The sequence below is a fragment of the Neomonachus schauinslandi genome, chromosome 7, assembly GCF_002201575.2.
Source record: "Neomonachus schauinslandi chromosome 7, ASM220157v2, whole genome shotgun sequence".
NCBI classification, from domain to species: domain Eukaryota; kingdom Metazoa; phylum Chordata; class Mammalia; order Carnivora; family Phocidae; genus Neomonachus; species Neomonachus schauinslandi.
Genome location: NC_058409.1, coordinates 70,064,130 through 70,089,804, shown reverse-complemented (window position 1 = coordinate 70,089,804; position 25,675 = coordinate 70,064,130). Strand labels below are relative to the sequence as shown.

Below are 25,675 nucleotides of genomic sequence, written 5' to 3'. Positions count from 1 at the left end.
AAAAATTCTTAAAATTACAAATTTCTAAGATACTTTTAAGAAAAAGGAAGAGAGGGAAATCTGTTCCCTTATTTTCAGCAGGGAGAATTAAGCCTCTTATTTTGAATTTGCATTTGCATTGCCCATGTATGTATGCATGCGCATGCACACACGTATATATGTATGCACGCGCATACACACATGCATATACATATACATATGCATATGTGTTTATATGTTTTTTAAAGATAGCATATATAATGTAATTTAATCATACTATAGCCTATGTATTATAATTTATGTATAAATATAAAATAACCGTATTAAACTTTAGTGTAATTGCATATTTATATAGATTATATATTAATATATTTTATGGCGCAATTTTTAACCCAAAGAAACTTATAAATGAAAATAATACTAGCTTAAATATATTTATAAGTCATTTATCTAAATTCCAGAGATGGTTATATTCAAACAAATTTTAAATATTTTTTAAGAGGTAACCTGTCTTCATAATAGCATTTAGGTTTTTTCAAAACAAAACAAATCACTGAACTCTGATGCTTTTGTTATAGACTGCTTCATTTTTATTTGCTAAACCATCTGTAGTTAATTTCCTGCCCTACCTGATCAATAAGAAATCATGCTTAGAAATAAAATAGTGATTACAATATTGTATTTTGCATTCATAAGTTGTTTTTTAGGTCAAAACTCAGATGTTATTAAAAAGAAAATATGACATGGAATATAAGGATATAATTTTTAAATTAAAAATATTTTATTGCCCATATATTAAAACAAACCTAGAACAGAACCACCTCAAGTGACCATTGATCTTCACAAGGGATAAAATAAGGGAGTAGCTATATGTGCTGTATGCTACATTTAGAATAAAGTCTATTTTTCATCAAATTCAATTATGTTTTTATTACACCCTAGAGAATAAACATAATAGTAGAGGGTATATATATTTTTAAGAATAAAATACTGAATAATAACCATGGTTCAGAAGAATGTAAATCATTTATGCACTCATTTATTGCCTTCTAACAGAATAGCTTTTAGAAAATTGTATGTCATGACTGATCAGTTATGCCACACTTACACTGCAGTAGTTGAATTACCCTTGGCATTTTTGTATTCTAACAGTTCTATTTATCTCTCAATGCTGTACATTGAATAAGTAATGAACATCTGTATGATATGGGTTTACCAGGTACTTTTTAAAGGAAAGAACATTAGTAATTCATTTTTAAATAGAGTGTTTTTCCTTACCCTTGAATTTTTAAAGTTGTATTTCTAGTAGTGACCCTGGATTCTAAGTGTAAATTCCTTCCCTCTTCTTAATATCATCAGGTTTTATGGGCCACAGGGTCTTTTGCTTCCCCAAAGCAGTGATTCACCACAATGGAGTAGAGTGCCCAGAGGTCAGTGAACCTTCCCCTGCCCTTCAACAGAGGCTGTCCTTCTCTCAGACCATTTTCCCTTTAACATCGTCATTTCCATACAAGTCAGAGCCAGGTGACTCTTAGGTCTGACCATGGAACTCAGTGATGGCGAATCATTTACTTTTAATACTTATAAGAATTGGTAACAGGAAGGTAAATAACCTGTCAAAGAGGAATACTGTGTATGTTGTAGCCACAGACTCAGTTTAGTTCAGTAACTGAAAACTGCACATGGCATTGAAATCTATTTTGAGCTAAATGGAACTTAATTGTTGAACAAGATACTGAGGTGTCTAAGTTTTATGGGGATCACTATATGACATAGGATGATTTTCTCCTCTTAATGTTCAGTTAGATAAAATTGTATCATTAAGTTTATTTTACCTTTCTGTTTTCTAAAGTTTATTTTTTTTTAAGATTTTATTTCTTTATTTGAAAAATAGAAGGAGCACAAGCCAGGGGAGGAGCAGGGACAGAGGCAGAGGGAGAAGCAGCCTCCACTCTGAGCAGGGAGCCCGGGACCATGACCTGAGCTGAAGGCAGATCCTTAACCAACTGAGCCACCCAGGCACCCCTCTGGTTTCTAAATATAGACAGTCTTTGGGTGTCCCTCAAGACCTAAGTTTTGCTGGTACTGGTACAGGATTACTACTTTTTTTTTTTTTTTTTTTGTAAACTAAAGGAAGAACAAGAAGTGTTATCATGGGTAATATTTTTTTTTTATTTTTTATTTATTTATTTGACAGAGACACAGTGAGAGAGGGAACACAAGCAGGGGGAGTGGGAGAGGGAGAAGCAGGCTTCCTGCGGAGCAGGGAGCCCGATGTGGGGCTCGATCCCAGAACCCTGGGATCATGACCCGAGCCGAAGGCAGACGCTTAACGACTGAGCCACCCAGGCGCCCCGGTAATATTTTTTTTTAATCCAGGAGATGGGGGCAAGGGTGAGAGACATTAACTTTAAATTGTCACAGAACATTGGATACGTGGTATCTATAAATTTAATCGTGCTTATTTACAGAAGATACATATTCCATAGATTACATTTACTTTTCACATAATGCTTATTTTTGTGTGTGTTTATATATGAAATTTGGGAGGGGAGTTTTCTACATGATGGCCTAAAGTTGCCAAAAGAAATCTTCAAGTAGGCTATTAACTTAGGGCTTCTCATGGTAGAACCACAAATCTGCCAGTGGACATACACATTCGCATTAATATATTTTATGGCCATAGCAAATTATATAAAATGAAAATTTGTCATTTCAGACTGTACTGAGTATGATTACTTCTGGCAGCATTTTGGCACTTATTTAGTAATAACAAGAGGATGCAAATTAATACTTTTTTAACTTCAGTGTATGTATTTCTCTTTTGTGTTCTCTATTCATGTATATTTCATTTGACAGAATCCCTACCTCTTCTCCTAAATTACTGAACAAGACTAGGCTACATGGTAAGAAACCTGAAAGCTTTCCCCATCTATCCTTGAACCCAGAGTAAGACTTAAATAGGCACTTTCCAGTTTGCCCCACCTGGGCGCTCCTCCGTACTGTTGTCCTCCTCAGAATTGATAACACTTCCAGGCAGATAGACAACATCCTGGGCCTCAGCAGCTCAGCAGCCGTAAACTTTGCCTGACCCCATTTACATTTTCTACTTTTTAAACGTATGCAGTCCTCCCACTGGAGCTTTCCACCTGCAGCCCCGTGATGCATGCAGGTAGAAGTGGAGGTAAGGGAGAAGGTGACAAGCCACCCTGTGTTTCACAGTGGCCTATGGAGCCACTTTCTTATCATTTTCTGTCACTATTAGCTCCACTATTTGAATGGCTGTGGTGTTCCTAATTCTTTTCTCCATAGTCCTGTGTTGTGTGCCCTCAGTAGCCCCATTAGATGATTTTTAAATGATTGTTTCAAGCAATACTTGCATTGTGTTTGACATTTTTTAAAAGTGTAATTTTTGTTTTTGTATGTGTTAGCTTCACCCATTCTTGTTCAAATATATGTAAGGCAATAACAAATTTTTATTTGAGGATATTTTTAAAGAATATTATTATGATTTTCTTTCCATGGGAAACAAAGGGAAGCAAGTGTCTGCCTGTTTATAAGTTGTTACGATAATAAAGATGTGAATAATAGTATACTAAAAATCCACACCTGATAAGATTGAGCCAATGATAGTTAGGCCACTATTTCCTAGGGAGGATGGTAGTTAATTGGCCCCTGGGAAGGATTCACTCCTGAGGTAAAAACCAGGGGTGCCTGGTGAAGCCCTGGCCCAGCTCTGAGAGGAAGAAGGAGATACTAGGAAGGAAGGAGATACTAAAAGAGAACTGAGTGGTAGTAATGAGGTGTGCATGCTGTGGCTGGCTTATCTTTCTTGTTAGGTAGTTGATACCTTGAGATCTAACCCAACCCTGCCAATTTTCCCTGGAAAAGAGCCTCCTCGGGGATTTAGCAGAGGCAACACTTTGTCTAAAGAGAGTCACCAACAGGAACAACCGGCTGGCTCAGGCAGAGGAGCATGCGACTCTTGATCTCAGGGTCATGAGTTTGGGCCCCACGCTGGGTGTAGAGATGACTTAAATAAACAACAACAAAAGATTCACTAACACCATAGCCTTTTCTAATCACAGTCCTAATTCTAGAATGCCACGACTAAGAATATCCTTCTTTGGGATGGTATGGGAGCTGAGGGGTGGGTGGAGGGAATGTGAAAGCTGGGACTATTACTTCCTTCATTTCTACTTTAAAGACTTCAGCTGTTCAACACTGCTTAAACAGTCCTGGCACAGAGTAGGTTAGAAGATAGTCAATAAATGTGTGTTAGGCATGTTTGTTAGGCATCTATTGTGTTTGCTGTATCTTTAGCTAGTGTGAAGTTAGATGAGTAGAATGTGTTAGAAGAAGTTGTCATCAAATGCTAGTTTTCTTTTCCGTTGAGTATTTTTACATTATAAGAGTAATACATACTAATAGAAAATTTCTGACAGTAGAGAAAGGCATATATGAGGAAAAGTTCAGTACAGCAGGGCAGAGATGAGGAACAGTACTCCTCTGACCCTCCTACTTTTATTCTTAAGAGGTAACCTATGTTCATAAATTATTGCATAACTATCCAGAAATAGTCTCTGCATATATATGCATGCACCCAAAAATACACTACTTTTTTTATACAAATGGGAATTAAGTGATGTACTGCAATTAGATTTTTTTACTTAATATTTATTTTTTAAATCGCTCCATGTGATTATACTTCATCTTTTAGATTTCACTTGTATGGGTGTACAACAATTTATTAAGCCAATTCCCTCTTGATGAACAATACATTTTTGCAGTCTTTCTGCCATTACTTCACACATGCATGCATGTGTATGTTCTTCCTTCCTTATGAGAGTTTATCTATGAGATGATTTCTTAGAATTTATATACTTAGCTGTTGCAAAATTGTTCTTCTGCAATGCTAAAACTGTGTTTTCTCCCATAGGCAGTGTATGAGAAGGCATGCTGTATGTCCTGCCTCCTCACAATATGACCATCGGTGTTATTAAAACCCTCAGTTTGTAAGGTCTAGTCAAACCTATTGTCTGGCTTGGAAGTTTCACAACTGAAATTTTTCGAAAACACTGTAGACTTTTAGGTTGGCATACCCCCTACACTGGGTCTGAACTTTCTTGAAGCAGTCTGGACCGTTTAAGAGCCTCTCTAAACTGCTGTTGTGAGGTTTGGTGGTATAAAGCAACAAATAACAGAGGGTCCTAACTCAAAAGTTTCTTTCTTACTGTCTTCCTCATAGAATAACTGAACAAGACAGGCATCTTGGGAGGCTATTAATATATTTCATATAAGAGATAAGAACCTGAACCCAATCTTTAACAATAGGAATGGAAAGGGGAGGATCTATTTAAGAAAGATTTAAAGAGATAGTGTCAACAGGATTTGGTGTTGAGGATTTTTTTTCCTTGAAAGTATACTTAAAGACCAAAAACTCTTTGAAATAAAAGTTCAGCATAAATGTTGAATTTCTTACTGTGCTTTTTAGCCATTAAAGTAGTTGTTTTATAAGGGCACTTGGGTGGCTCAGATGGTTAAGCGTCTGCCTTCGGCTCAGGTCATGATCCCAGGGTCCTGGGATCGAGTCCTGCATCCGGCTCCCTGCTCAGCGGGGAGCCTGCTTCTCCCTCTGCCTCTCTCTCTTCTCTCTCTCTCTCTCTGTCTCTTATGAATAAATAAATAAAATCTTAAAAAAAATAAAGTAGTTTTATGAATCCTTTTCTCAATCTTTTAAAAAAGACTATCCAAAAATATGTTTGTCTCAGGAAAATGTTTATTTCATGGCTGACTTATACTTTAATTACACACTAATTTTTATACATCAGCCCTCTTCCCTATTATCTGTTAATTCCAAGGAACTTTAGTAATCTAGTTAGATAAGCTGGACTTACCTAGAAACTGGAAAACTATTTATCTCACAACTATTTCTTTGTGCTTTTAAACATGTGATAGTTGATTGCAAAAGCCTTTCCTTATACTGAATTTATGTTGTGGGTAAAACGGTATAAACAAGAGCATCAAAAATAGAAAATTAAATTTTTTCTTAATGTTTAGATTTCCCGTACTGTAAAAATAGTTCTTAATCTCTACCGTGACACCTCTACACTGATTTTAAAAATAATAATAGAAATTCTAACTTTCCATGAGAGCATGTATAAATGTTTTCTACAACCTTCACATCAAACGGTTCTCGTAATTTTTCCCAGTGGAACATACTTTTTTTTTTCCCTTTGAACTATTTTGTGGTGGAATAATAAAGACTGTGTGTTTTAAATCTTAAAAGAACTTTTACAATGAAGTTTCTAGATTTTATGTCATAAATATTCTCTTCTCTTTTTCTCAGTTCCCTCCCTATCCTCAGCTACACCAGCCTGATAACAATAGACTCTTGTGCTGTTGGTATTTAATGCTGTCTGTTTAACTATAGGACATCTCAGTCCTTTAAAAAGTAAGATATATAGATATACATATATAGATATATATATGTGTGTGTATATATATATGAGATATATATATACACATATACATATCTAATATATATACATACACATCTACATACATGCATCAATGTACTTGTGACCATAAAAATAAACTCCTACTTTTTATTATCCAAATAAATACAGTTTTAAAGTACATGGCAGTAAGATTAGATGATCACTAAATTCTCACAAGTCAGGTGTCAGGGAATTCTAAGTACAGTGATTCCATTAATTTTCTTAAAGCATCAGTATCCTTGCATATAATCTCCTTTTCTGCAAGTTTTCTATATGTCCTACAGGCACATTTAGCAGATCCCTTAGCAGAACCCTCCTATGTACTCCCTTAGCACAGTACACACCTCTTACCAAGTCTTAATGTAATGTAGTTTTTTATTTACAGGTCTGTCTCTCATTAGACAGAATTCCTTTAGGGATGGGACTATGTCTTCACATTTAGTTCCCGAGTATATATCACAGTACGTGCTACATATTCAGCATTCAGTTAATGTTTATTGAACATGCCTTCATTCAATAAGTCATTTTTACACTCAAGGTACCCAGGAGTGAATGTTGAATGAGAAAATTATCACAGATATCCTTTAAAAAAAGCATACTGCATATTGCATTTTAAAAATGGTTTTTATAAATTGATTTACACACAGCCTGTCAGTAGTGCATCTACTTGCACACATCATTAGCTTGGATAATTCAGAGTCATTATAATTAAGCACATTGGGTTCAAATTTATTAAGAAATGTTGAGACATATGAAAAGGTGTAAAGAGTATTATGATAAACATTCATGTACCCACCATCCAGTTTAAGGAATAAAACAATACCAGTACTGCTAAGGCTCATTATGTACCTGTCCCCAATCTCATCCTACTTTCATCTCCACCCTGGATTTCATGATATCATTCTGGTACATTTCCTTACACTTTTACTACCTATGCTTGTAGTTCTGAACAATATGTACTGTTGTATTGCATATTTTCAAACTATTACAGGGATAGTATCATACTGTGTGTATTCATTTGTACCTTTGCCCCTCAACAGGTATATTTGTTAGATTTTTTTCATGCTGATAACTGTATTTCTCCTTTATTTTCATGGCTCTATTCCACTCAATGAATTAACTATTTAATAATTTTCCTGTTGATAGACATGTTAGATGTTTTCAGTGGATAAAGCTAACTAGATGCTTTAGAAACGTCTCGCTAAGCTAACTAATGGTGTAAATTTGGGAATTCAAACTATTGAGGGAAGAGAGTCTATATCTATTTTTAGGCTGTTTACATTTTTAGCCTAATGTTTGGGATCTAACAATAAATGTGTTACTTGGATTTCTATTTGTTGAATTATCTTGGTTATTTTTTTCATGACTGACCTTGCTTCTAAGGAAAATTTGAAGCATCTTACAGTTAATCAGAAGACATTTAAACCAGAATAAAGACAAGTATTAGGTTATTTCAGAAAACCTAGACTAGGTTCTTGTATCATCTACCTCTAAAGTTACATGGACCCCCTCCCACCCAAGATTACCATGCCCATCAGCAATATTGCCACTATACATATATGAAAATTACCTTTTAGATGTTGAATTAATTTTGAACTTAATTTTGGCCCCAATTAAGAAAGATAAATTGTCAGATTACATACCAAACTGATTTTCATCTTAAATTTTTTTTTTAAGATTTTATTTATTTATTTGACAGAGAGATAGCGAGAGCAGGAACACAAGCGGGGGTGGGGGGAGAGGGAGAAGCAGGCTCCCCGCTGAGTGGGGAGCCCAATGTGGGACTCGATCCCAGGACCCTGGGATCATGACTTGAGCCGAAGGCAGACGCTTAACGACCAAGCCACCAAGGCGCCCCTCATCTTAAATTTTGAAAATAATAGCTTTGTATAGTAATTGGGCAATAAATCTCTAGACTTCAAACTATTGCTCTTTTAGAGCTAGGTGTATAGACAGTGGTGAATGTCAGAGTGACAAGATATGTAGCCAACTAAAAACAAAATCAGGAGTTCTGACATTTAAAATTTTGTGACAAAAATCTGTGATTTTAAAAGCCAGCTCACCAGTCTTAGTTTGTGACAGTGAGGGAGGTTGTCTGAAATGCAACTGCTCAGTCCCTTTATCAGTGTTTGGACAAATTACTAAAAATATCTGGCCCTCTGAAGGCTTTACCCTATTTATAAGTTGTAGTTATTGGCCTCTACCCAGATTCAGATGTTAGAGATTAGCCTAAAAGCTGAGTCCTGATTGAAACAGATTTAGGTAGACTCAGCACTGAGCCTTTCCAGTTCACATTGCTGTAATCTATTAGGTTTCATTGAATGAGCCACATGAGGATGCTGTAATAAAGACCTTTGATAAAGGGTCCCGAGAGTCAAGGTGTATGCTTCGGGTATCATGTTTCTCAGTCCATAGATGTGCTTACATAAGTTAAAAAAATATATGCCAATCTCAAGTCAGACTTAGAACTGGTATTCCTGAATAAGACTGTCCCATCAGGAAATTGCATGTCCTGTGGCCTAAGAAGTGTATTATTTTTCTTGTAAGTTCTTTGTTTTCATGAAAAGGCTCTTTAATTCTCAGAATGTATTTGTTTCAAGGTAATTCAGTTTGAATTCACTCATGCTCATAAGTCTCCTTGAAAAGCCTTCCTTAAAGTTTATGTTTTATAGGCAACTCACACCTGATGAATTTTGAAGAGTCATTCATATGACATCAGTTTTAATAATCACAACTTGGTTTCCAAAGCTTCAATAATTCTGTCACATGGAATATATAATTAATAGCAATGATATTTTCGAAAATAGTAGTAAGCTTTTTAGCAACAGATACTTCTTAATACCATTAAGTAGCAAATGCATAGCTGTCAATTTTGGATGAGGGCATTCAGCTTCAAAAGAATTTTCCTGTTTATAAGCTTTCTTGCAGTTTAGATATGCTGCCATCAGGTGGTAGTAATATGTCATATCCATGTGGCTCCACAGATGACAGGCTGCTTAAAGTCACCAGTTTACCCCACAAAGATTTATAATCATGAATCCACAGATTTTTATGTGCAAATTAAAATAATATATCCATTTAGTATCAGAACTGAGGGTACTTTGCAAATAATTTTTAAAACAGATATATATTGGAAGATTCAATTGGGCAAGTTTCTTCTGTTCTTATTTATTTATTTTATTTTTTGGTAAGAGTATAATATACTTTCTAAAAATTTGGAAAATTATTGAAGAGTGAAATTTAAAACATCAAATTTCATTACCCAAAGATAATTGCTATTAAGCTTTTGTTTCATTTCCTTCCAGTCTTTTTTTTTTTTTTTTTAATATGCAATGTTTAGTATGTTTTTGTTTTTGCTTTTTGGAGTGGAGTTCTATAGCAAGAAAAGATACTTGGCTGTCATAACAGTGTATATGTAGCATATATCTGTCTTTTACAATTTTTGAAAATGTAAGGTTTTTGTAACTGCTTTGTGACATTTTAATGTTCCATTGATTGAAGTTTTCCATAATTTATATAGTCATTCACCTATTAGTAGACAATGTATGTTTATGATCATCAATCATCAAGAGCATTTTTAAAGAGTATTTTATCTCTGCCTTCTATCTACCGCCTGTCAAGAGGACCATTATTTCATTGCATCCATGCTTGATTTTTGTTTTAACACAGAATGATTTCTAATTCATCTCAGAGTAGCTAAATATTTTATATTTCCTTCATTGTATTTGAAAGGAAACTGCCAGGAAATCTGAGCATTCTGTTTTCAGTTATGAATGAAAATATGTAGTCTCTTTGTTATTGTTTTTATATTATAAAAATGTTTCATAATTTTGTAAATTGTATGCAACCAGGTAGCACATATAAACATCTCAGGGCCTGTAATGTTATGAGATGGAACCATTATCTATTTCCTACCAAAATAATTTTTTCTTTTCTTTTTTATAGCATAGAATATTGCATTAAAGAAATACAGTATGAAGTTAACAAACAGTGTCCAGATGTGCAGCTGCGAACAACAACTGACTGTCTTGAATGGCTAGATAACTATAGCTATAATCCATCCAAGTCACCGTCCATTCCCCATGGAGATTTGATAAAATTCCTCAAAACACTGGTAAAAAAAAATAATAATCTTTGTTTTTTAGCAAAGTGGGGTGGGTGAACAGGAATACAGTTCATTCAGTTTCTCTATGTAAATATTTATTTTGGTGATCATGTTAGCCTGCCACATCTAGGGGTTGGGCTTTTGTTTTGCTTATATATCCCCAGTGGAATCTAGTGAGCTATTGTCTTTACCTTTTACAATGAGTTATATCAATAAAATGTAGTTTTATAGAAAAGGAGATTAAATATTATAATTCCAGAATGTGTTGATTGATATGTACCACACACATTGTCTACCAGAAAAGTTCATATTTATTGTGTTTTCTGTCCTTCATAACTACTCCTTTTCTCTGTGCTTATTATTAAGCATAAAAAGATCGCCATTGATTGTATCTTTTAAGTAGCCTTGTCTACCATTCCCTGCCTTCCCAAGCTGCAGGCATACCCAGTTTTTTTTTTCAATCAAGGCAGTAATTTCTACAAGACCACTGTTAATTGATGGAGAATTATTACATGGGTCATTCTTTGATACTGCCCACTCTGTATGTGAAGGATGGGTTTGTAGCCTTCAGTGAGAATGCTTACTTTATTACACCTGCATCTACAAGGGGTAGCTAGCTTGCAACAACAGTTTCCCAGAGAAACAGCACAATTGTTAGAAAGCAGTAGGTCTCTAGCTATGGTTTTAATTTAATTTGGGGGGGAAAAAGGCACTGTTTTTGTCTAAACATCAAGGCAGATGTGGAAAATATCTTGAGGTTGTAGATGGCTGAGGATGACAGAATCAGATGGAAAGTTCTTGGCTATCATTATTATTGCAGATGTCTCTTTAATGTTTGCAAAGTAATAAAAAGAAGAGAAAGGAAGACTGTGCGCCCTGAAGCCTTATTCTTTTAAAAAAATCCTCTCACCCATTATCTCTTGAAGGTGCAGCCCTGAAGAATAAATATGGATATAGTTATTCCTTTAATTTCTATTAAGAGCCATGTGTATTGAATTTCATTAATATTGATGTAATAATGCTTTCTCATTTAATTAAAAGCAAAAGCTTTTAATTATCTTTTAATCTGTCACACATAAGTCATTCTCTATTCACTGCAGGGCAAAGGCCGCTTTAGTTTTGCTCAAATTCATTAGACTGATAGGGTTGTTTCAGACCTAGGTTTTCTTACATAATTGATCGTGTTATTTTGAGGAAAGAACCACATTATTAAAACATTCAGATTAAAACGACCTTATTATCAAGTTTTTACATGCTAAAAATGTCAATCTTCACAGCCATTTTTTCATAGCTTTTTTTAAATAGAAAAATTTTTATTTATTAATTATCTAAGTACTTAAATAAGAAACAGAGGTCCTCCTTATGGCAGTTATACTGATGTTATTCTTAAATTTAAGTAGTCATACCAAACACGTGTCTTAAACCTTTTGTAACCTATTATTCTTTAAATGTTGCTTGATCAAATATTTACCATTTAGACTGATTAAAAGAAACCCAAGATGGAGACACTGATATGACTTGGTTGTTTCATAGAATTACCATAATGCTGGCGTTCTGAATTCTATCTGAAGACATTTCTTTTCTAGAAGTATCAAAAGAGCTAACTAGAGGGGCATGAGAGAGAGAGAGAAGTTTCAGAAAGATCAGTGCACTTTGTGGCTCTCTGGAGTCTAGTAGAAAGAACACGGGTGAGAAGAATGAAGCCAGGGATTCATTCTTGGTTTTGTGCTTTATTGTACGTGACATTTGGAAGGTAACTTAAATGTGTTGCACGTTAGTGTCCTTATCTGTAAATTGGGTTTTTAAATATCTATGTCACAGAGTTTTTATTATGAATAAGCCAGAGACTTGATAGGAAAGTGCTTTTTATAAAAAAATAGAATGCTGTATAGGTATTGGATATTATTTATTACAGATAGAACATTAAATTGGACATGACAATGCTTAGAATGACTTGAGAGCAAATTCCTGGAATTTGCCTACGAGTTGTTTATAATTCTGAATCACAGATAATACCTCTGATATCTCTGTCAGTAAGAAATTTCAAAGCCAGCCTGATTTTATGCCACTTGAATTTTGCTTCCAGTTTTCTTACAATCAGCTTGTTGCTACTCAGAGAATATGAACTAATTTCAGTATTAGCTAAAAGAGACATAATTAGGAAAGTCAGCCTGTAAGGAGAATGTGTTCATGTAATAAAGTCCAAAAAGAAAGTAACTTTTTGTCCCTTTATTCATAATTATACCTACCATTGTTTTCTGTCAGCACGGAAAGAATAAAAGAATAATTTCGTATCATCTTTTGGGGAATGATTCTGAGAGTATTTTTTCTCATATTGACTTATTATCTTTTTGGAGAGAACTGAAATATTCTCAGATTAGTTTCCAAGGTAAAATCTTTCTTAACATGGCTCTCAAAAAGGAATTTAAATGAAAGTTAAACTCTTTAAATGTATTAAATTTTATTTCTCAGGATGACAGCTATTAGTAACCTTCGGGCACATACTGTATTTAAAGGTCTCTGTTTTGTATGTTCATTTGGGGTTCTCTAAGAATAGATGTACTCATTCGGGCATGAAAATTTTCTACCGGGAATTACTTAGGGGCGTGATCTTGAATTTATTTTGTCTGAGGAATACATTTCAATCGATGTTTTGCTACACATTTTTATTTAGAATTTTTAAGCTGCAGCTCAGGTTCTATTGGGAATGGATAACAATGAGGCCTGAAAACTAGATTATGTTTGGAAAGCTAACTGAAAATATAGATTATCACCTGGGTTTACAAAATTTAACAGATCATAAAACCAACCTTGTAAAATATCTGAATCGATTCCATTCCAAATGCAAAAACAAAACATAACAAAACTTGAAGAGCATTCGAGTATTGATTCTAAATTGACCTGAATTATTGTGAAATTGTGTGACAGTAGAAATCGTTTTTCCTATTACTCTTAACAGTTAATCCCATTTCTAATGTTATAATTTACTTTTATTAGCAAGATTTGTTGAAGAGTGAACTAAATCAAGAAGAAATGATACTGGATTTACTTTGGGACCTCTCCTGCCAGAGCAGCATTTCATTCCCATCACTGCTAAGTGGAGCATCTTTCCATTTCCTCTCTAGGACTTCACTTCATTCTGTCGAAGATTATTCCTCTATGGATGTAAAATCTATATGGGATAATATAAGACTACATCTTCGACGCTTCTTAGTGAACAAATTACAAAGCCATAATGAAATAAGCAATTCACAGCACAAGATTTGGTTGAAAAATCAGTGCATACAACAACTCTTGTTTCTTTATCCAGAATCAGAAGTTATAATCAAGTACCAAAGCATACAGAATAAACTGTTGGCTAAACTTCTGCAGAACTATTTTCCTTCTTGTAGCAGAGAATCAAATTTAGATATCATGGTTCATGGATACCAGAGTACAATGCTTAAGTTATACTCAATGATAAAAGAGGATTTTAACATACTACGTGAAATTTTAGCTCCAACCTCAACAGTGAAATTCATTAAAGAAACTTACCTGGATTCTGTTACAGAAGAAATGGCAAAATTTCTTGAAAATTTTTGTGAGCTGCAGTTCCAAGAAAGTGCTGTCCGTGTGATTAAAACAAGCAAGAGCTCAAGCAGGCATAGAGGAGCAGTGCATGCTTTGGGTTAGTGAGCTTTTAAATTTGTTTGGTTCAATTTAAGCCTTTTGATATCTTTAATTCTCTAACATTTTTCTTTTTGGTTAAATTTAATTGCAAATTTGAAACTAAATCAGAAAATAAATGTTATGAAATTTTTGCAGCGCATACTTTCTCTTATGCATTTCCCCCTTTTCTGTAAGTACAGTAGTAGAAGTGCTTTTTTACCTGTTATTTGAATTATTAAAGATACTGAAAAATGTAAGCCAAAAATGTTGCCAATAGGACTTTTGGGTTTTTTGATTGCATAAATTACTGGGTGAAACTGTATGTATATATGAATATATGTATATATACCAATATTCATATATATGTAACAGAAAAGTATAATTTTTAATTAATTGTAACTTCCAAAGCTGAAACATTATTCGGGAAAAAGAATTGTCAAAAATTTGTTGAACTTTGCATGAACTAAAATTGGAAGTTTAGAATTATATTCTTTTAGTCAGCGAATTCCAATAAAGAGCTATTATGAAATGGTAACTATATATTAAAATTGGTCACAAAGGCATAACATTTTAACTATAGCTGATTTTAGAGGAACTTCTCCTCTAGTATTATTTCTATGAGAATATACACAAAGAAAAGGTGATTTGAAAATTCCTAATTTTATTTAAAAGCTAAAGGAAAAAAGAAACTATTGTGATATAATACATTTTTCCTGTCACCATTCTAATTTCCTACTAGAGAAAAATCAAGATAAAAAATATTATTTTTGAAAATTTTTAGTCATGCTTTTATGTAAAAAGTCTGAATAGGTGCATAAGCTATATTTTTTAACTGTTTGAAAATTGTCATTTTTGTGAATTGCTATCTTTGAATTTATGATCACTTTATAAATATTCCCATAGCTCACTATAGTTTTACATACCTTTCATAATAAAATGCCAGAATATCAAAATACTGTGATATATGAATTTTCAAATAATTTATTATTTTCTCTTATATTTTTTATTTTCCTCTGGAAGCTATATCACATCACAGAACAGACATGCATCAGCCAAGTTTAGGTTATGGCAGAATACAAAGTCAGTTAATTTAGGAACATTACAGTTTTGCTCAAAGCAAATAGATTCTCATTTTAATTGTTACATAAATTTTACATGCATTTCATGAGTATACTTATTTTCTAAAAATTTTTATATTCTCTAAAAGAATTCTTGCTTGTAAAGTGTTTTCAACATGAAAGTTTTATATATGCTAAATATAGTTTATAACAGAAGAAAAGATCCATATGGTTGAAAATATGTGTAAGTTGCTATGGAGTCTTTAGGGCTGATACTGAGGTGTTTTCTCATTTGTGAGAGAAAACTATGTGTGTAGGCTTTAACACCAAAATCTGAAACATTTTCTACAAGTCTAGGTGCACTGATCTTTCTCAAGCTCATTTATCTAAACGTTGGTATGAATCACTTGTTAAATGAATGTTTTCCATATGCCAGGCACTGTGCCATATACATTCTTTTTCTTATTATCCTAATTTCATAAACAAAGAAAGAAGCTTAGAAACACTAACTTGCCCTGGGTCATGTTGTACAGAGTCAGGATTCATATGTAGGTCTTTATGTCTCCAAGACCAATGAATTTAACCATCATGCTATTTATTGGACCTTGTCTTAAGGTGTAGAATAAAGTGCTTTGTCACTTGTAAAAGAAATTTCAAACAGCACTTTTCAGGTGGGCTACCAGAAAAGCAATTCAGTTCAGCTTTATTGAGCACCTACCATAGGCAAGGCATGTAGCAGCTACCATTTTTAAGGTTCTGAGCTAGACACAGTAAGGGAAAGATTTCAAGAACTGCTAAACTAACTCTTAATGGGTCAACCGTATTTTTCCACTAATATTTGACCCAGTGACCAAATTTTATTTATTAAGGAAATATAGTTTGAGATGAGTGAAATAAAATAATAAAAATATTAATAACAAATATTAATACGATTATAATAATGTATATTCCTATCATAATGAAATCTGTATTGACTTGAATGGGTTGTACATTATGTTATCTTTAGTATATCTATATTTTTAAGATTTTATTTATTTATTTATTTGACAGAGAGAGACACAGTGAGAGAGGGAACACAAGCAGGGGGAGTGGGAGAGGGAGAAGCAGGCTTCCCGCGGAGCAGGGAGCCCGATGCGGGGCTCGATCTCAGGACCCCGGGATCATGACCTGAGCCGGAGGCAGACGCTTAAGACTGAGCCACCCAGGCGCCCCTATTCTGTTTCACTTAGCATAATACCTTCAGCGTCCATCCATGTTGTTGCAAATTGCGGGATTTCCTTTTTTCTCATGGCTGAATAATATTCCATCATGTATATATATATATATACTTTATCCATTTATTCATAGATGGACACTTGGATTGTTTCTATATCTTGACTATTGTGATTAATGATGCAGTGAACATGGGAACACAGATATCTCTTCGATATCCTTTTTTCATTTCCTTTGGATGTATACTCAGAAGTGAGATTGCCGATGGTAGTTCTATTTTTTTGTTTTTTGTAGAACCTCCATACTATTTTTCACATTGGTGGTACCAATTTACATTCCCACCAATAGTGAACACGGGTTCCTTTTTCTTTATATTCTCACCTTGTTGTTATGTCTTATCTTTTTGATGATAACCATTTTATAGTTATGGGGTGATGTCATTGCAGTTTTGATTTGAATTTTCTGATGATTACTGATGTTTGCCATCTTTTCATTGAGCTTTTGGCCATTTGTATATCTTCTTTGCAAAAATGTCTATTCAGGTCTGCTGGACATTTTTAGAGATTTATTTATTTATTAGCAAGCACATGAGTGTGGGTGGGGAGAAGGGCAGAGGGAGAGAGAGTCATAAGCAGACTCTGCGCTGCGTGTGGATCCCGACATGGGGCTCAGTCCCACAAGCTTGAGATCACAATCTGAACTGAAACCAAGAGTCAGAAGCCTAACCAACTCTGCCACCCTGGCACCCCATGCCGGCCATTTTTAAACTTCGTTGTTGTTGTTATTGAGTTGTATGAGTTCCTTATATATTTTGGATACTAATTCACTATTAGATATATGGTTTGCAAATATTTTCTCCCTGCTGTAGGTTGCCTTTTCATTTTGTTGATTATTTCTTGTGCTATGGAGAAGCTTTTTAGTTGGGTGTAGTCCCATGTAATTCTTGCTTTTGTTGCTTGTGCTTCTGGTATCACATCTAAAAAATCATTGCCATAACCAGTGTCAATCCTTTCTTCTAGGGGTTTTACAGTTTCAGAACTTATATTTAAGTCTTTAATCCATTTTGAGTTAATTTTTTTTTAAAGATTTTATTTATTTATTTGAGACAGAGAGAATGAGAGACAGAGAGCATGAGAGGGAGGAGGGTCAGAGGGAGAAGCAGACCCCCCGCCGAGCAGGGAGCCCGATGCGGGACTCGATCCCGGGACTCCAGGATCATGACCTGAGCCGAAGGCAGTCGCTTAACCAACTGAGCCACCCAGGCGCCCCATTTTGAGTTAATTTTTAAGAGTGTTGTAAGATAGGGTACAGTTTCATTTTCTCTGCATGTGATTATCCAGTTTTCTCAGCACCATTTATTTAATCCTTTCTCCATTGAGTATTCTTGGTTCCCTTGTCAAATAGTAGTTGACCATATACGTGAGAGTTTATTTCTGAGTTGTCTATTTCCTTGGTCTATGTGTCTGTTTTTGTGCCAATACCATACTGTTTTGATTTATAGGCTTGCAATATAGCTTGAAATCAGGAAGTGTGATGCCTCCGGCTTTGTTGTTCTTTCTCAGGATTGCTTTGGCTGTTTGAGGTCTTTGTAGTTCCATACAAATTTTAGGATTATTTTTTCTGTTTCTGTGAAAAACCACATTGAAATTTATTTTTAATTTTATTTTTTTAAGTAATCTCTATACCCATTATGGGGCTCGAACTCATAAGCCCAAGATCAAGGTTTGTACACTCCACTGATTGAGCAGCCAGGCGCCCCTGCATTGAAATTCTTGTGGAGATTGCATTGAATCTATAGATGGCTTTGGGTAGAACAGATTTTTAGCAGTTTTAATTCTTTCAATCATGAACATCCAGTATTTTCCCATTTATTTGTATCTTCTTCCTTTTCTTTCTTCAAAGTCTTATTTTTTCAAGTCTACAGATCTTTAACTGATCTTTAACTTAATTGGTTTAATGTACTGCTCAATATTTTATTGTTTTTGGTGATGTTGTGAGTGGGATTGTTTTCTTTTTCAGATATTTTATTGTTAGTATATAGAAATGCAACTGCTTTCTGTATGTTGATTTTATATCCTGAAACTACTGAGTTCATTTATTAATCCTAACAATTTTTTAGTGAAGTCTTTAGAATTTTCTATTTAAGGTCATATCATCTGCAAACAAAGACAATTTCACTCTTTCTTTTTTTTTTTTTTTTTCTGATTTGAATGCCTCTTATTTCTTTTTCTTCCCTGATTGTCCTGGCTAGGACTTCTAGTATTATGTTGTTAAGATTGGTGAGAATGGGCATCCTTGTCTTATTACTGATCTTAGAGGAAAATGTTTTAGCCTTTTACCTTTGAGTATGATGGTAGCTGTGGGCTTATCATAAGTGGTCTTTTCTGTGTTGAGGTATGTTCCCTCTATACCAAATTCGCTGCGAGTTTTTATCATGAAAGGATGTTGTATTTCGTCACATTCCTTCTCTATATTTATGGAGATGATCATATGATTTTTGTCTTTTATTAATGTGGTGTATCATGTTGATTGCATATGTTAAACCATCCTTGCATCCTAGAGATAAATCCCACTTGATCATTATGTATGATCCATTTAATATGGTGTTGAATTCGGTTTGCTAATATCTGTTTAGAATCTTTATATTCATCAGGAATACTGGCCTGTAATTTTATTTTCATGCAGTGTCCTTATCTGGCTTTAGTATCTGTGTAATGTTTGGCCTTGTTAGCTGTATTTGGGAGTGCTCCTTCTCTTCAGTTTTTAATGAACTAATTAACGAACTGATGTCCTGTTTATGCATATACTACTACATACTTGATGAGCTAAGGCAATTTGGACCTACTGAATCCTTAATTGCCTTTGATTTTTCTAGGTAGATTGAGGCTTGATTGTTTTTTTACCTGAATGATCTATAAATTATCTATTTACATGTACATATAAACCTATGTATATTTATATCTGTATTTGTAATATAGATATATATAGATAACATTACTTGAGTATCAAAAATAATTACAGCTTTTTATTATGTATAAGGTTTTACATATGTGAATTCATTTAATCTTTGAACCTTATTATTCATATTTTAAATGTGAGAAAACTGAGACTTATAAAGGTAAATATTTTCTAAGGCCATACATAATTATTTTCTAATAATCCATAGAAAGGGAATTTCATTGTTTACAGTTATTTGGTATATTATTTTGATACGCTGCTAAATTAATGGCAAAAACTGTGCAAGGCACTATGGCAATTAGCATAAAAATAATTTACCAGGCATTTTCATATTTCCCTTTTGATTTTAACATTCCTGCATTCTACACTCAAAGCTTTTGCTTTTCTTTTTTAATTAACATGATTCATAACTGACTCATGATTTGCTTGTGCTTATTAACTTAGAAACTGACAAGAGGCGATTTTTATGCTATTTTATTTGATTTTATCAGCTGGCCTTTCTGTTGGTGTGGTGTTCACCTGAGCATCCCAGAGTGAGTTCCACCTGCAACCATGCAGCTGGGTATTGATTCAAGCTCCCCGGTACATGTATTTAAAATATGGGGACAATCTCTCCAACCATTTTTCAAAGATAAAGTACCAGGCAGACAATTTATTTTCTCTAAGTTAATCCCTTGACTTGAATTCCACATCTTGGCATCGTATGGTAACTTTTTTTCTCCTTGATATTCCTATGATTTTGTAATTTTAATTTCTTGGAGACCATGTGCTATTTTAGTATTATAATACATTTAGAAGTATATAACTTGGGGCGCCTGGGTGCCTCAGTCATAAGCATCTGCCTTCTGCTCAGGTCATGGTCCCTGGGGTCCTGGGATCAAGCCCCGCCTCGGGCTCCCTGCTCAGCGGGGAATCTGCTGCTCTCCCGCTTGCCCTCTCTCTCTGTCTCTCTCTCTGTCAAATAAATAAATAAAATTTAAAGAAAAATTTAAAGTATATAGCTTTTGCAATTTGAAGAAAATGATGAAATATTAATATAAAGAGAATCTTCATGATTTGGTGATCTGTCCTAGAAAAGAACCATATTATTTATTCAGATACTCTTTTACAAAGTTTCAAACATGATTTAAGAACCAAGATTTCCTCAGTAATTCTGATTTTGTTCATCTATGTTCTCATAGTTTCTCTGATAATTTTTGGAGAAAATTATCAATTATTTTCTAACAATTTATGCTGTAATAGTGTTTTTTCATTTATACGGCTTTAAATTTTTATTTAAAGTCAAAGTAACTTTCATAAAGCTAGAAAAACACCTTCAGTATTTTGATTATAACCTGATAGCTCATTATCTGGGAAGTCAGATCCTTATTTACACATGTACGGATTAATAGTGCCCTCCTTTTATTGAAGCATTTCTTATATCTACATTTGGAGTGGTTAATTGATCAAATTATTTTTACTTTTTAAAATTGTATTTTCTTTGGATTTAAGGAAAGTTATTGCCATTCTTCTCAATGTTTGAAAAAGAGGATTTGTTTTTGTGTAGTAAATTTCAGGCATATCAATCCTCTGTATTTTATTATGAAATGATGCATTAGAAGATTTTATTCATAGGATAAATTTCCTGGTCCCTGTACATCTTACTCTGAATTTTTTTGAGGTTATTGTTAGCTTGAAAAGGAAAGACATGGAGAATACAATACATGCCTTTGAATATTTGGAAGGTTTCTAAAGAGCTACAGTGGGCGTGAGGTTGAAACTAAGTGGCATCTAAAACCACTTCGCATTCACAGTCCCTTGCTATTTTGTTTAAGGAAGATAGTGGGGAAAACACAATCCTTCAAGGGATGAAAAGATCCTTCAGAGTAAAGAAAACCTTGAAACCAAAATAAAGGTAGAATTCTTGACTAGGGAGGCTCAGATCACAATTGGAAAATAGGCCAGTCTTAAAGTCACCCCAGTTTCTCGCGTGCTCCTCCAGTAGCTCTGACTAGTTGAGTGATGAAGATCACTCAGGAAAGATGAAGTATCTTGAGATCAGCATGCAAAATGTGTACAAAAAAGAAGCATTTGTATGAGTATTATTAGAGAAGATTCCAAGCCTTCTAGAAGGACACCGCATCGTTTCACCCTGTCATGTGCTTCTGAGACAGAAGTGAAGAGCTTTGTTAAATTTCTGATGACAATTATGCCCTCTAACCCCATACTAGTAGAAGCTGAAATTTCAAATAATACAAAACAATAACGGGGAAAAAGAATTTGTAAGAGAAAGTAATACCTTTATTCAGTTATTACAAGTTCCTTTAAAATAATGTCATTTCAGGTTTTGTTAGCATCGTTAAATTCTAGAGAATGATATTGTTGCTCAGCTTTTTTCCCCCACTGCTTTATCATGATTGCCATTTTTTAATGAAGTACTGGTGCGTTCCTTATTTACAATGAACTTGGCTCTCAAAAGGTGAAAAGTGCACTTACTGGGAGTCAAGGGTGCTGGTCCTGCATCCCCCGCTCCTTGTTTTGTGACCTTAGGTAAGTTATTTAACCCTTTCAAATTGTTGTAATAGATAAAATTTAAGGGTTGTATTAGGTGGTATCTAAGCTCTACATTTTCTCTGACTGTGTGTCATGGAAATCATTCCACACCCAGATTTTATATCTACAGTTTGTCATTGGAAGTTGCCACATTTCCCTGCTGACAGTACAGATGTGTTAACTGGCTAAGGATGTGGCTTTGTTTGCCACAAAAGCAGATACAAAAACTTCTTTTAGTTATGTATCTATATGATTTTTCTTCCCCAGATGAAACTTGAAAATAACAATATGAAAACTGCCCACCTCCTGTGGTTGTGTTTTTTTGGTCTGGATGGAATGGTGAAGAGGGGAGTAGTGGTTAAGCAAAAACAGGAAATAGAGTCTCTTCTTCCAGCTAACATCTGAAGCTATTCCTAGTAATTATTTGGGGGGTTTCCCCTTTGATCCCACAACCAAGTGTTTTTATTTTGTTTTATTTTTAGTTTCTATTTTTATTTATTTATTTATTTATTGCAGAGGCATTTTTAGTCAGATAATTGAAAATTAAGATCACAGGCAAGAACTGGAAATGCAATTATTATTCTGTACCGTCGATTAAAAAGCAATTCATATGCCTTTTCTCTGGCATGTATTTAAAGCAGACAAGGCAAGGATTTAATAATGACTTGTGTTTTTTTTCCTGGGGAAGAACCCGCCCATTTCTGCAAGGCTGTAGACAGTAGGCATGGACAATATTTTTTCTCTAAAAACCTCTCTGTTTCCATACAAACCCCGTTATAAGTACAAAATGAAAGCCTCAGAATTAAGCCTAGAAAGCATAGAAGAATGATCTTGTCCTAAAAGTCTGTGGGTAAAAATTTGATGAGCCATACTGTAATGAAACAATTACACATGTTAAACTTTTATAAATAATTTTAATATTTTTTGGTCACATATAAAGAATGTCAAAAGTGATGATTTGGGTTTTGTCATCACTGATCCTAGAGCCTTTCCTGCAGCCAATTCTGTTACATGGCATATTCAGTGTCTTCTTGAGGCTTCTAGAATATGCTAGGGCAGCCATGCCATCAGCTGAGAAAAGGGGGCTTGTCTTCCCTTTTTCTGAACCAGGAGGGCATTGTCTCTCCATCGAATCTAATTTCTTTCTGTACTGTTGATCTCTACCTAGTAGAAGTATACAAGGTTATCCATCAGGGTGAGGGTAAAAACTAGAACTGTTTCATTTTTATTTCATCCTTATGTATGAGGCAGAACAGGACATATTCTTCAAGCCATTTAAGATGGTGTTTTGTGTGTTTAAAAGTCATTCTAATTCTTGATTTTGATAAGGCATGTATCACTTAGGATCTGTTTTACAGGAAATACTTGAATAAAGTATATACTTGGCAAAGGATGCTACTCAGAACATGAATTCAACATTAATTTTCATTAGTATTTCCCCATTGATCATTTTCACTTTTCCTTGTTATCTGTTTACAAATATATAAAGTCAGTTATAAGTGCTTCTAGTTTATCACGTACTGTGCTAAGTACTTTATATACTGGTATACCATTTATACAATATCTCTGAAAAATTAGGTATCCCTATTTTATAGATAAAGAAATGGAGTTTGGACAAGTTAAGTAACTTGCCCAAAGTCCCACTCTAGGAAGTACTTGAGCTGGTATTCAAGTCCATTTCTGAATCATGACTAAACTCATTCTCTTTTAACTTCTGTAATTTCTGTCTTTTGCTAAATGAATTCCCTTGTAAGATAAATAATCCTTTTATTTTATTATTATTATTATTATTTTTATAAATAATCCTTTTATGTGTAATTTGAAGTAATTCCCATTTTAACCACAATTCTGATTTCTGTTCTGAACTTTCTGGAATTGCAACACATATATTTATTTCTCTACATGTAAAATTAAACAAACTTGAATTTTGAAAGGAACAAAGTAGTAGAGTACAAAGCACATCACTGGATTTCTCTTTGGGAAAGATTTGGAAAGAAAAAAATTACCCAAGACTTTACATAATAACACATGAAAAGAAAAGTAATACTGATTTTTGACGATATTTTTTTAAAATGTATCTAGAAGGAGACTCATATTATCCGTAGAGATGCAATTAAGCTGCTTACATTTAAGCTTTTTGTCAAAGTTAAGCTAAAAGTAACTAAGCTACAGAAATAGTTGAAACAGTTATTACCAGGTTTGAGATCCTTTTTAGACTAATTAATAACAATACCATTAGTTAGCATTATGTTTGCAAGATGCTTCCGCAGTTTTGTTTTTTTTTTTCTTTAAGTTATCTTGGCCACATCACTACTCTGAAATTAGTGCAGTATTTTCAGTTCTTGTGTTTGGGGTGAAAATCTAAATCATTTCGGCTGGTTAGCAAATCAATTCTGAGACAGAACTAAGATTAGAAGAATCTTCCCATCGGCTCTCAATGCCTCATAAGAAAATAAATGCAAACCCCGACACCAGGATGTTTCTTCCCTGAGGAATTGATGGTGTTTTTATTTCCAGTTCTTCCTTCTAAAGGTGGTATCATCTGTGAAAATTATTTATTTGATTAAAAACTAAGAAAAATGAATGTGTAGGTGTATGAGAGAAGGGTATTTGTTACGTGCTTGGGTAGATGCGTGGTATTATGCGTATGCATGCTTTATTTACTTTAAACATGTTTTCTGCTGCATGGACTCTCTTTTTTGACCCGTTATTCACCATTAAATGTTCTAAGACCTCTGAGTCTTTGTTCTAAAGAGAGCAGAGCAACAGAGATGGAAAGTATATTCCCTAAGAGAGAAAGTGGGTGGATTTAGTTTTAGTAATCTTGCTTTCATACAGCAACAATTAGCAACTGCTAAATGGCACTCACTTATTGACTCCCTCCCTCCATTGAACACCTGTGTGTTTTTCCAGAGGATGGAAAGAATATTTCACTTGCTACATCCTCTAATTATGACATTCAAATACTAAGGATGACAGATGAAATGATTCACTGGTTTCTCATGAACGGTCATAGGGCAGTTTGAGATTTATATGCTTTATGAACCATTCAGTAACATTTAAAAACTGAAGAAAAAAAAACACAAAGATTAAAATACTGAGATTTTGGGCGCCTGGGTGGCTCAGTTGGTTAAGCGACTGCCTTCGGCTCAGGTCATGATCCTGGAGTCCCGGGATCGAGTCCCTCATGGGGCTCCCTGCTCAGCAGGGGGTCTGCTTCTCCCTCTGCCCTCTTCCCTCTCGTGCTCTCTGTCTCTCATTCTCTCTCTCAAATAAATAAATAAAATCTTTAAAAAAAATAAAATAAAATAAAATAAAATAAAATACTGAGATTTTAACACTCATTTTTTACTTGGAAAAAGAAATTTTCTAATTAAAAATATAAGTAACCTATTTAGAACAAGGTGAAAATAATTGAAAAAAATCATTGCAAAGTTTAGAATAAAATTATTCTAAAAGTGAACAAATTTATTTTGCAACTGTTTTATATTGAGCAAAGAAATTGAAGTAATATAAAAGCAATATACATGAGGTTGTGGCAAGCCAGAAATTCATATTCTATAGAAAGTAAGTTGCTAAATCACTGCAATCTTCCTAAAACTTTTGTTAACTTCTGGTTTACCCTGCTAAAATTATTTGTTATTCTCAGTCTTGTTTTATGAACATAATAGTAAATGTGAATG

At 34.1% G+C, this 25,675-nt stretch overlaps 1 protein-coding gene across 1 annotated transcript in view; it reads left to right on the top strand.

The window, feature by feature from the left end:
- Positions 1–14,256, top strand: part of KIAA0825 (KIAA0825 ortholog) — a 65,776-nt gene extending 51,520 nt beyond the window's left edge. The window contains exons 3-4 of the mRNA XM_021699313.1: positions 10,425–10,593; positions 13,582–14,256. Coding sequence (XP_021554988.1) covers positions 10,425–10,593; positions 13,582–14,256 — 844 coding nt within the window. The remainder of the gene's footprint in view (positions 1–10,424; positions 10,594–13,581) is intronic.
- Positions 14,257–25,675: the final 11,419 nt, after the last annotated feature.